Below are 13,131 nucleotides of genomic sequence, written 5' to 3'. Positions count from 1 at the left end.
CTGCACACATAGCAATTCTCTTAGAATAATACACAACTCACATAATGTTTTTTCTGTAGTGACTGTCAGAGGTAGAAATGCATTCTACTGAGGTGGCAAATGATGATGCGTTAAGTTTATCGCAGCACCAAGCAAACAATCTGAAAATTCCCGTCATATCAATTCCTAGATATGGTCGAAATTATTTAAAGTGCACTACGCATAATAAACGCAACATTATTAATATTGCTACTACGGATAATTTCAACAGAAACTCCTCAGGCTTTTTAAACATAAGATCATTGCCTTCCAAAACGTTATTAGTTAATGAGGTCATTAGAGACAACAATCTTAACGTCATTGGTCTCAGCGAAACCTGGCTCAAACCAGACGATTTTTTTGCGCTGAATGAGGCATCTTCTCCTTGCTATACGAATGCGTATATTTCCCATCCCCTTAAAAGGGGTTGGGGGGGGGTCGCACTAATATACAATAAAAACTTTAACCTTACCCCTAACCTAAATAATAAATATAAATCGTTTGAGGTGCTTACTATGAGGTCTATGACACCGCTGCCTCTCTACCTGGCCGTTATCTACCGCCCCCCAGGGCCCTATTCGGACTTTATCAGTGAATTCTCAGAGTTTGTTGCTGAACTAGTGACGCACGCCGACAATATAATCATAATGGGGGACTTTAATATCCATATGAATACCCCATCGGACCCTCCGTGTGTGGCGCTCCAGACTATAATTGATAGCTGTAGTCTTACACAAATAATAAATGAACCCACGCATCGCAACGATAATACGATAGATCTAGTGCTGGTCAGGAGCGTCACCACCTCCAAAGTTATGATACTCCCGTATACTAAAGTAATGTCCGATCATTACCTTATAAAATTCGAAGTTCTGACTCATTGTCAACAAGCTAATAATAATAATAATAACTTCTATATCAGCCGCAACATTATTGCTACCACAACGATGACTCTTGCTGGCCTACTGCCTTCGGTAATGGCACTAGGGCTGTGAATCTTTCGGTGTCCCACGATTCGATTCAATATTGATTCTTGGGGTCACGATTCGATTCAAAATCGATTTTTTTTTTTTCGATTCAACGCGATTCTCGATTCAAAAACGATATTTTCCGATTAAAAACGATTCTTTACTCATTCAATACATAGGATTTCAGCAGGATCTACCCCAGTCTGGTGACATGCAAGCAGAGTAGTAGATTTTTGTAAAAAGCTTTTATAATTGTAAAGGACAATGTTTTATCAACTGATTGCAATAAAGTAAATTTGTTTTAACTATTAAATGAACCAAAAATATGACTTATTTTATCTTTGTGAAAATATTGGACACAGTGTGTTGTCAAGCTTATGAGATGCGATGCAACTGTAAGCCACTGTGACACTCACTATTGTTCTTTTTATTTTTATTTTTATAAATGTCTAATGATAATGTCAATGAGGGATTTTTAATCACTGCTATGATGAAATCGTAACTAATATTGATACTGTTGTTGATAATATTCATTTTTGTTTCACTACTTTTGGTTTGTTCTGTGTCGTGTTTGTGTCTCCTCTCAATTGCTCTGCGGGTTTGGTTTTGGAATTGGATTGCATTGTTATGGTATTGTTGTGTATTGTTTTGTTGGATTGATTAATTTAAAAAAATAAAAATATAAATAAATAAATAAATAAATAAATAAAAATTTTAAATATTGATTTTTTAAAAATGAGAATTGATTCTGAATCGTACAACGTGAGAATCGCGATTCAAATTCGAATACATTTTTCCCACACCCCTAAATGGCACCATTTCCAAATTATGTGGGCTCTATTGATAACCTCACTAACAACTTTACCGACGCCCTGCACAAAACCATTGATAGTATAGCGCCGCTAAAGCTAAAAAGGGCCCCTAAAAGGCATACCCCATGGTTTACAGAAGAAACTAGAGCTCATAAATTATCATGTAAAAAGCTGGAACGCAAATGGCGCGCGACTCAACTTTAGGTTTTCCATCAAGCATGGAATGATAGTTTAATAACTTATAAACACATGCGTGGCGAAGTTGGTAGAGTGGCCGTGCCAGCAATCGGAGGGTTGCTGGTTACTGGGGTTCAATCCCCACCTTCTACCATCCTAGTCACGTCCGTTGTGTCCTTGGGCAAGACACTTCACCCTTGCTCCTGATGGCTGCTGGTAGCGCCTTGCATGGCAGCTCCCGCCATCAGTGTGTGAATGTGTGTGTGAATGGGTGAATGTGGAAATACTGTCAAAAGCGCTTTGAGTACCTTGAAGGTAGAAAAGCGCTATACAAGTATAACCCATTTATCATTTATTTATGCTTACCTTAGCTAAAGCTAAATATTACTCAAATCTCATCCGCCTCAACAAAAACGATCTTAAATTTTTGTTTAGTACAGTAGCATCCCTAACCCAACAAGGGACTCCTCCCAGTAGCTCCACCCACTCGGCAGATGACTTTATGAATTTCTTTAATAAGAAAATTTAACTAATTAGAAAGGAGATTAAAGATAACGCATGCCAGCTACAACTGGGTTCTAATAACACAGACACACAATAACATTAGAGGAATTGTTAAGGCGTGTAAACAACATGTTTACTAGACCCACTTCCTGGAAAACTTATCAAGGAACTTTTTGTATTATTAGGTCCATCAGTGCTAAATATTATATACTTATCACTTTCCTCTGGCACTGTTCCCCTAGCATTCAAAAAAGTTGTTATTCATCCTCTGCTCAAAAGACCTAAGCTCGATCCTGACCTCATGGTAAACTACCGGCCGGTGTCCTACCTTCCGTTTATTTCGAAAATCCTCGAAAAGATTGTTGCACAGCAGCTAAATGAACACTTAGTGTCTAACAATCTCTGTGAACCTTTTCAATCTGGTTTCAGAGCAAATCACTCTACGGAGACAGCCCTCGCAAAAATGACAAATGATATATTGCTAACGATGGATTCTAATGCGTCATCTATGTTGCTGCTTCTTGATCTTAGCGCTGCTTTCGATAATATTTTATTAGAACGTATCAAAACACGTATTAGTATGTCAGACTTAGCCTTGTCTTGGTTGAACTCTTATCTTACTGACAGGATGCAGTGCGTCTCCCAATACAATGTGACATCGGACTATGTTAAGGTAACGTGTGGAGTTTCCCAGGGTTCGGTTCTTGGCCCTGCACTGCTTAGTATATACATGCTGCCGCTAGGCGACATCATACGCAAATACGGTGTTAGCTTTCACTGTTATGCTGATGACACCCAACTATACATGCCCCTAAAGCTGACCAACACGTCGGATTGCAGTCAGCTGGAGGCGTGTTTTAATAAAATTAAACAATGGATGTCCGCTAACTTTTTGCAACTCAACGCCAAGAAAACGGAAATGCTGATTATCGGTCCTGCTAGACACCGACATGTATTTAATAATACCACCTTAACATTTGACAACCAAACAATTACACAAGGCGACTCGGTAAAGAATCTGGGTATTATCTTTGACCCAATTCTCTCGTTTGAGTCACACATTAAGAGTGTTACTAAAACGGCCTTCTTTCATCTCCGTAATATCGTTAAAATTCGTTCCATTTTGTCCACTAGCGACGCTGAGATCATTATTCATGCGTTCGTTACGTCTCGTCTCGATTACTGTAACGTATTATTTTCGGGTCTCCCTATGTCTAGCATTAAGAGATTACAGTTGGTACAAAATGCGGCTGCTAGACTTTTGACAAGAACAAGAAAGTTTGATCATATTAGGCCTATACTGGCTCACCTGCAGTGGCTTCCTGTGCACTTAAGATGTGACTTTAAGGTTTTACTACTTACGTATAAAATACTACACGGTCTAGCTCCATCCTATCTTGCCGATTGTATTGTACCATATGTCCCGGCAAGAAATCTGCGTTCAAAGAACTACGGCTTATTAGTGATTCCCAGGGCCCAAAAAAAGTCTGCGGGTTAAAGAGCGTTTTTTATTCGGGCTCCAGTACTATGGAATGCCCTCCCGGTAACAGTTAGAGATGCTACCTCAGTAGAAGCATTTAAGTCCCATCTTAAAACTCATTTGTATACTCTAGCCTTTAAATAGGCCCCCTTTTCAGACCAGTTGATCTGCCGTTTATTTTATTTTCTCCTCTGCCCCCCTCTCCCTTGTGGAGGGTGGGCACACAGGTCCGGTGGCCATGGATGAAGTACTGGCTGTCCAGAGTCGGGACCCGGGGTGTGCATTGGTTGGGGACATCTCTGCGCTGCTGACCCGTCTCCGCTCGAGATGGTCTCCTGCTGGCCCTACTATGGACTGGACTCTCACTATTTTGTTAGATCTACTATGGACTGGACTTTCACGATATTATGTCAGACCCACTCGACGTCCATTGTATCCGGTCTCCCCTAGAGGGGAGGGGTCACCCACATATGCGGTCCTCTCCAAGGTTTCTCATAGTCATTCACATCGACGTCCCATTGGGGTTGTGAGTTATTCCTTGCCCTTATGAGGGCTCTGTACCGCGGATGTCGTTGTGGCTTGTGCAGCCCTTTGAAACACTTGTGATTTAGGGCTATATAAATAAACATTGATTGATTGATTGATTGATTTTTCTGCTCACTTAACAGATGCAATCTACTTTGCACACGTTTAGTAGATAAGCTTTATGTGTTGCATCGGTTTTGTCTGACAAATAATTGGTATTCAAAAGAAATCCTGGATGGGGAAAAGTATGCGTTGATAATTGTGAAATTGCATGGCATCGTAGCACCCTGAATTGTAATCAAATTGAATTGTGAGGTGCCTTAGATGTCACACTCTTAATCTCTCTGTCATGTTTTCTCAAAGAATAACACTTTATTGCTCTGGGGTCAAAGCCAATACAATATATAGATTTTTAAAAGGAAAAAAAAAACAAGTCTGCATGTCTAATTTGTGGTATTAATAGGGGTGAATGATAATATTGGACAAATAATTATCATGCTGATATGAGAAATTATTACATCATATACTGATAAGTCCGATAACGTTAAAAAATAGCTCCGATAACCGATTGGGAAAAAAATACATACTATTATATAAATGAGATCACTTGTAGGCCTACTGTGCAAATCAAGCGCTCCTTTACTCCTACTCGTGATGTAAACTTGTAAACTCATTGTAAACAAAAATTGCGCCAACCGTTAAGTAGGGATGACGTTCGAAACCGGTTCTCCCGGTTGTTCGATAAGAAAAGAAACGATTTCATGGACTCAAATCCCTTTTTGAGAACCGGTTCCCGTTGTTGAGGCCACTTTAGTAAAGAAAAAGAGTTGGTTCTTTATTCGAATCCCTGGGAACGAATCCTGTGGCACGTCCCAGAAAATGACGTAGCTCAGTCATTAGGCGGCAGATACGGAAGCAGCAACAAGGTTTATTATATATATACTTTTTTGTATTCTATTTTAGTTACTTTGAATTTACAACCCCCTGGCGCTGTTTTGTACTGTTTTTGTACTGTTCTATACTGTTTTTGTTTCTCGTCTGTTTGTAATTGAAATTTATAAATAAAGGTTTAACAAAAAATTAAAAAAAATAAGAAGCAGCCGGAAAAAACGCCTCAAGGCATGGCTTCATTTTACAAAAAAATACGACAAGGAGACGGCTATCTGCAATTATTGCCAGGCTTCGCTCTCATGTAAGGGGGGAAGCACAACAAGCATGATGAAACATGTTCAGGACGTACAAAACCTGAACGTTCGAGAAGGGTGTCGTGGAGAAGCAGCGACAGATATGACGAAGCAAGCCGCTCTTCCTCTACTTCAAGCTGCAGCGCCAATTCCAGTGAGAGTGCTGGTGAGTAACTAATGTTAACTGTTGCCGGTTAACTTCCATATCTGCTCACTTGTAGCCTTTAGGCTAAAATAAGGTTACCTCTTATGTCAACCAGGACTGCAGTAATGTTAGCTAGACTAACGTTACCTAAGCATAGTCAGTGGCTAACAGTAACGTTAATGTTAGCCTTTTTGTATGTGTCTGATAGCGTTAACCTTATCTTGTAGCCTACACCACTCCAGAGTTTGCAGGTCTGTCTAATAAACTAGTGCTTTTTTTCTTTCTTTAGTTCATTTCGTACATGAACACACTTACAGCATAACACATCACAGCTTCATATCATTACATCATGTTCAAAAAGGAATAGGAAGAAGTAAAGCTTATTTAATCCTACCTCTTTCCCACTTCAGAGCGTTTACAAATATATACATCATTTACTGACCTTTTTAGAATAAAATAACATCTGTGAATTAGTATATACAACCGTTTTGTAATATGTAATTAATTAATTCAGTCATTATTAATATACTGAGATGAAGAATATCTTATTTCCAATAAGGTTGAAAGTATTTCTCATAATTCTTCTTTGTACTTTGTAAGCACTATTAATTTGAACAACCTCTTATACTGGATCATATCAGTACAATTTTTAACTTCATTACTTAATCCATTCCATCATTTAATTCCACATACTAATGCTAAAGACTTAATAACAGACACCCTGGTCTTCACATTCAGATAATTTCCCCCCTAATTCTATGCTGTGTCTGTCCCTCATTTTCCCTCCAGGACAAGGACGTGCAGTCATTCCTGGAGGAGGCCACACTGATAGACCCCAGAAGGATGTTCCAATAGCAGCAAAAGTGCACTTTTTGGAGAGCTGTATTATTTTCAGTTTTGTGTCCAAGGGACTGATTTTATTCAACACTATAGTATTATTTATACACCTATAGTGATCACAGAGACAGGTTGTTTTTGTGTTACTGTATATATTTGTTTTTCTGAAAAATCCCACTTAATATACTTTGGGTAACAACAGTCAATATTTATTTATTTTATTTTATTTTTTTAGGGGGGTAACAACATTCAATATTTATTTATTGTATTTTTTTCTTATAAAATAAAAGTGAACTTTTGTTTTTGTTTTTTCCATATACAACAACCTATCTGGATTCGATAAGAGAATCGATAAGGAATCGGTTCGATAAGAGGATTCGATAATGGGCTCGAACTCGATCATTTCTTATCAAACATCATCCCTACGGTTAAGGACTTCTTCATTGTGACATTTTGCATGCTTTTCGCACCTAATGTTCTGCAAACAGGAGAAAAAACACCGCGCAACAACACATCAAACTTTATCAGTCACCAAAAACAACAGCATCGCTACAACGGTGTTTTGAAGACTTAAAAAGGATTCCTACTGTTTTAGACTTTTCCTTAATGTTTTTGCTCTTAACAGTCCAACTTTTTTTGCATAACGATTTTCTTGTATTTTCCGACTCATAATATTCTAATTTTTCCCCCAAACACGACTTCAATCTTGTGACATATTGAACACTATTTGTAATGCAATCAGTTTATGTCTCATTCTTTCATTCCAACACCCCCTCTCCTCTCTCAGTCAGTGGAGGCAAAGGGCAACCCCACAAGACATATTTTTCTTCTGGAAGGGGAAGTTTATCCATCACCATGATAACTAAAACGCTTACTCAAGTAGTGTTGTTTGGTCTCTAGAAGGAATGTGATCCTATTATTAGGGAAAAGTGGCTTGAATTTAGAGGGTTTTAATTGAAATGCTGTATAAAGTCAATTGTAAAAAAAAACTATTCATATTGTCTTTTTTTAATGTTAATCAATATCCTTTTTTGACCGTTCGGTGTACTTCGCCATCATAGAATAGTAATAATAAATCATGTTTTACACTTTTAAAAAGACTGCTTAGTTGCCTTCTAAATCTTACCTTCAGTGTGCACGGCAGACACGTAGGTCCAGTTGTAGCGCTGGACAATGTCCAATATGGCTCGGGCCTGCAACGTGTCAGAGGGCACGACCCTCAGGAAGTACTTGAACAGAGTCTTGTCGCTCAGGTCGATGCTAGTGGCGGAGTAAGCGATCTGCGGGATGTTGAAGAGCTGTAGCAGGTTCTGCACCTGGATGGCCACAGAGCTAGACCCGGGTCCAATCACTCCGGCGATGGGCTTCTTGGTCGGCGGCGGCTGGTTGGAGTGTGTGCCGTCAACGCACCATTTGGAGCCGTCCTTGTCGTCTCTGATGGAGATGAGGGAGTCCCGGATAAACTCGATGCTCTGCTCCAGGGCCACGGAGGAGTGCCAGCAGGAGTCCCGAATCTCACAACCTAGGCTGATGTTGGGGAGCAGGTTCTGATCTGAATTGATGCGGTCCAATGTATGAAACATGGCCTCTACTCGCTGGATGCCGTACTGCTCACGGACATCGCCGCACTTCCTCTCCGCCACTTTCTCCGCCGACGGCTGGTGGTGCACCGAGAAGAGCGCGCCGATGATCACGTCTCCGTCCATCCGTGCCACGGAGCGGGACACAGCGCGCGGGACGGCGGCGCGCTCGTGGATGCCGATGCCGCGGGAGAGCACCAGGAGGCTGGAAAGCAGGGCGGGGAGCAGGAGCAAGCCGAATGAAGCCATCTTTACGCCTGCCTGGTTGTGGAGCCACGTCGGCCAAGACGAGCCAAGTGTGCGAGCATACCAGCTGCTGTCACGTGCACGTTTATCCCAGAGACCTGTGAGCCCCACACCTGGGCCACGTGCACTCGCAACTACAAGAAGTAGAACACAACCCAATTAGATATGTCATTTAAGCTACAGGGATATATGCAACTCAGGGTCTCAGTAGGTGGCCTCTGGTCCAGATTTGGACTCTGACGCCTATTATTAGAATATTATCAGCAATTTCTGTAGATCTACAGTGGTCTCAAATTAACCTGCGCAGCATTTCTGGTCATAACAGTAATAAATAAATGCAAAAAGAAAACAGTGAACAATAGTGTGTATTGTAGCTCATCCCACCTGGCAGGCCTCAGCCAACCAATTTGTTTAGTTCAGGGGTGTCAAACTTATTTTAGCTCATGGGCCGCATGGAAGAAAATATGCACACACGCGGGCCGGACTATTAAAATCATGGCATTAAAACAAAAAAATAAAGACAACTTCAAATTATTTTCTTCGTCTTACTTTGGTCAAAAATAGAGCAAACACATTCTGAAAATATTACAATAAAAATATAGAAAAAATTACCGGCAGCTGTAAAGTTTAGATCCATGAAAGAAAGATTTGATTTTGAGATTTGATTTTTATTAAGGATCCCCATTAGCTAGTTGCCACAACAACCCACTAGTCTTCCTGGGGTCCACAAAAAGAAGAAAGTGAATGAATGTTTATAACTGAATACATTTACATATGCATAAAAATGTGTTTTCTTTTGTATTATTTTTTTTAATGAATTAAGTGATGTTTATGACAACCTTTTTCCAAAACACAATATAGAATGTGAGATATAACAGGATAATGCATACATTTATCATTTGGTTGCAAAACGGTTACAAAAAAGTGGGACCCCAAAAAGTTACTGTGGGACTCCATTTTTATGACTTGATGGGGTCCCTAGGACCCCATTTTGAAAATTGCTAGCGCCAACACTAATGGAGTATTGGTGAGTGCAAAACACCAGTTGTGGCCTGTGGGCTGGTTCTAATACTTATCAAATATCATCCCGGGGGCCATAGATAATTAATTCGGATTTGGCCTGCGGTCCTCAAATTTGACACCGCTGCATTAAAAAGACATTTTTCTTCTTGTCTCTCATAAGGATTGTGATGTATGTAGGCAAAATTACCCTAAAAAATTGCAGTTCCCCTTTAAATTGTTTATTTAGGAAGCAGTGCGGTTATTGTCATTATATTTTGTGGTAATTTGTCATTTAATAGAGGCATCCTGTCTCAATTTAAAAATACTGAGAGTTTCAGCAAATATTCTTTCAATCTTTGGCGAGCTACTGGAAGTGGTTTTTATGGGTGTCCGTTATTTCCGTTTTTTTTATTTGCCATTCAAGCGGGGGTCTTGAAACGTAACCCCCAAAAAGAAGCAGTGATCTACTGTATATTCAAGTTTTATTTTTATTCAAGATCTGGCCCCCTTGACTTTGACACCACTGGTTTAGTTCATGTTTTCTTGTCAATATTAAACATTTATCTGAAATAGTTTTTAAAATGTAGTTTGCCAGGAAAAAGCTAAAAATGCTTGACCTTTTTTTCTTTATGCTTGTTTAGTATTTACTATATCAGTGTTTTTCAACCTTTTCTGAGCCAAGGCACATTTTTTTCATTGAAAAAACTCAGCAGTAAAAAGTCGCTCTCGCAATTGTTGGATATGAATTCAAACCATATCCAAGCATGCATCAATATAGCTCTTGTCTCAAAGTAGGTGTACTGTCACGACCTGTCACTTCACGCCGTGACTTATTTTGAGTTTTTTGGTGTTTTCCTGTGTGTAGTGTTTTAGTTCTTGTCTTGCGCTACTATTTGGGTGTTGATTGTGATGTCATGTACGGATGTACTTTGTGGACGCCGTCTGCTCCACACGCTGTAAGTCTTTGCTGTCGTCCAGCATTCTGGTTTTGTTTACTTTGCTGCCAGTTCAATTTGAGCTTCGTTTTGCATAGCCATCCCTAAGCTTCAATGCCTTTTCTTAGCGGCACTCGCCTTTTGTTTATTTTTTTGCTTAAGCGTTAGATACCTTTTTACCTGCAAACCATCGTTGTCGTTCCCGACAAATACAAAGCAATTAGCTACGTGCTGCCACCTACCGATATGGGAGAGTATTACACGGTTACTCTGCCGAGCTCTAGACAGCACAGACACTCAACAACGGCACATTATTTGCGGATTATAATTACTGGTTTGCAAAAAATATTTTTAACCCAAATAGGTGAAACTACATCATCTCCCACGGCACACCAGACTGTATCTGTGTGCCGTGGCACAGTGGTTAAAAAACACTGTACTATATTATATACTGGTAGTTTTAAGACGCCTTGATCATAAATATTTATCAAACAATAATGCATCCATATTCTTTATTGCTTGTCCACAAAATATGAAGACTGTACTCCAAAATGATGCCTGCTAAAAAACACAAAAACACATTAATGTTATCATTTAACATAAGTTATCCAGTTTGATAACTGAAGTAGTACAGAATGGTATATTCATTTTATTTGGGTCCTTTCAACTTATCGATGACGCAACCAGTAAAAAGTAAAGACGTTAGGAGTCCTCGGAGGAGTGACATACGGGTGTTTTTGAGCAAGGCACTAAACCCGGAGCTTCCTATTTAAATGTTAAAGGCGCCGGGTGCTCGCCCATTGAATGTAACGCAACCTGGATTCCAGCACTGTGGACAGTGCTATTCCCCACGCACCCGCAAATGAATCCAACAAAGGACATAAGTGGAAGGAGCACAACGTGGATGTTTGTGTTCGCTTCATTTCCGCCATGTAACAAGCGACATTTAACCACATCGAGTGACGAAATAAAACGTGACATGTATCGCGACAGAACGAAATACACTCGTGCCTGGTGTGTTATTAAAGGCATATATGTACATTTGATGTGTTTAAATGTCGTTTTAATGGCTTTTTAAAGCGGCGAAACTTACCTGAAATCCGGAGACATGCTTCGTGCCTCCTTCGCTTGTCTTCGGTTCTGGTGATGCTCTCCCTCTCCCTATCTCTCCCCCTATCGCCCTCGCTCTCTTTCCCTCGCTCTCTTTTCTCCCTCTCTCTCTACACACTTCATACATACACTATATTGCCAAAAGTATTTGGCCACCTGCCTTGACTCACATATGAACTTGAAGTGCTATTCCATTCCTAACCCATAGGGTTCAATATGATGTCGTTCCACCTTTTGCAGCTATTACAGCTTCAACTCTTCTGGGAAGGCTGTCCACAAGGTTGCGGAGTGTGTTTATAGGAATTTTCCACCATTCTTCCAAAAGCGCATTGGTGAGGTCACACACTCATGTGGGTTGAGAAGGCCTAGCTCTCAGTCTCCGTTCTAATTCATCCCAAAGGTGTTCTATCGGGTTCAGGTCAGGACTCTGTGCAGGCCAGTCAAGTTAATCCACACCAGACTCTGTCATCCATGTCTTTATTGACTATGCTTTGGGCACTGGTGCACAGTCATGTTGGAAGAGGAAGGGGCCATCCTCAAACTGTTCCCACAAGGCAGGGAGCATGGAATTGTCCAAAATGTTTTGGTACCCTGGAGCATTTAAAGTTCCTTTCACTGGAACTAAGGGGCCAAGCCCAACTCCTAAAAAACAACCCCACACCACAATTCCTCCTCCACCAAATTTCACACTCGGCACAATGCAGTCCGAAATGTAGCGTTCTCCTGGCAACCTCCAAACCCAGACTTGTCCATCAGATTGCCAGATGGAAAAGCGTGACTCATCACTCCAGAGAAGGTGTCTCCACTGCTCTAGAATCCAGTGACGATGTGCTTTACACTAGTGGTCCCCAACCACCGGGCCACGGCCCAGTATCGGTCCGTGGATCGATTGGTACCGAGCCCGCACAAGAAATTAAAAAAAAAAAATTTTATTTTTATTTTTTATTTTTATCAAATCAACATAAAAAACACAAGATACACTTACAATTAGTGCACCAACCCAAAAAACCTCCCTCCCCCATTTACACTCATTCACAGCACGAAAGGGTTGTTTCTTTCTGTTATTAATATTTCTGGTTCCTACATTATATATCAATATAAATCAATACAGTCTGCAGGGATACAGTCCGTAAGCACGCATGATTGTATTTCTTTATGACAAAAAATAAATAAAAAATAGCACCCCCGGTCCGTGGGACAATTTTTCAAGCGTTGACCAGTCCGCAGTTACAAAAAGGTTGGGGACCACTGCCTTACACCACTGCATCCAACGCTTTGCATTGGACTTGGTGATGTATGGCTTAGACACAGCTGTTCGGCCATGGAAACCCATTCCATGAAGCTCTCTGCGTACTGTACGTGGGCTAATTGGAAGGTCACATGAAGTTTGGAGCTCTGTAGCAACTGACTGCAGAAAGTCAGCGACCTCTTTGCACTATGCGCTTCAGCATCCGCTGACCACACTCTGTCAGTTTACGTGGCCTACCACTTGGTGGCTGAGTTGCTGTTGTTCCCAAACTCTTCCATTTTCTTATAATAAAACCGACAGTTGATTTTGGAATATTTAGGAGCGAGGAAGTTTCACGACTGGATTTGTTGCACAGGTGG

At 40.6% G+C, this 13,131-nt stretch overlaps 1 protein-coding gene across 2 annotated transcripts in view; it reads right to left on the bottom strand.

Annotated features, from left to right (window-relative positions):
- The window catches only part of grm1a (glutamate receptor, metabotropic 1a), a 79,389-nt gene extending 67,776 nt beyond the window's left edge, over positions 1–11,613 (bottom strand). For both annotated transcript variants that reach the window (XM_062044589.1, XM_062044590.1), the window contains exons 1-2: positions 11,507–11,613; positions 7,777–8,610 (exon numbers count right to left, since the gene is read on the bottom strand). In XM_062044589.1, the coding sequence (XP_061900573.1) occupies positions 7,777–8,479 (703 nt within the window). In that variant the 5' untranslated portion in view covers positions 8,480–8,610; positions 11,507–11,613. The remainder of the gene's footprint in view (positions 1–7,776; positions 8,611–11,506) is intronic.
- Between the last annotated feature and the right edge of the window lie 1,518 nt (positions 11,614–13,131).

Source organism: Entelurus aequoreus, linkage group LG04 (genome assembly GCF_033978785.1).
Source record: "Entelurus aequoreus isolate RoL-2023_Sb linkage group LG04, RoL_Eaeq_v1.1, whole genome shotgun sequence".
Taxonomy (NCBI): Eukaryota; Metazoa; Chordata; class Actinopteri; order Syngnathiformes; family Syngnathidae; genus Entelurus; species Entelurus aequoreus.
The sequence above is the reverse complement of the archived record's forward strand: the minus strand, read 5'-3'. Positions and strand labels throughout refer to the sequence as shown.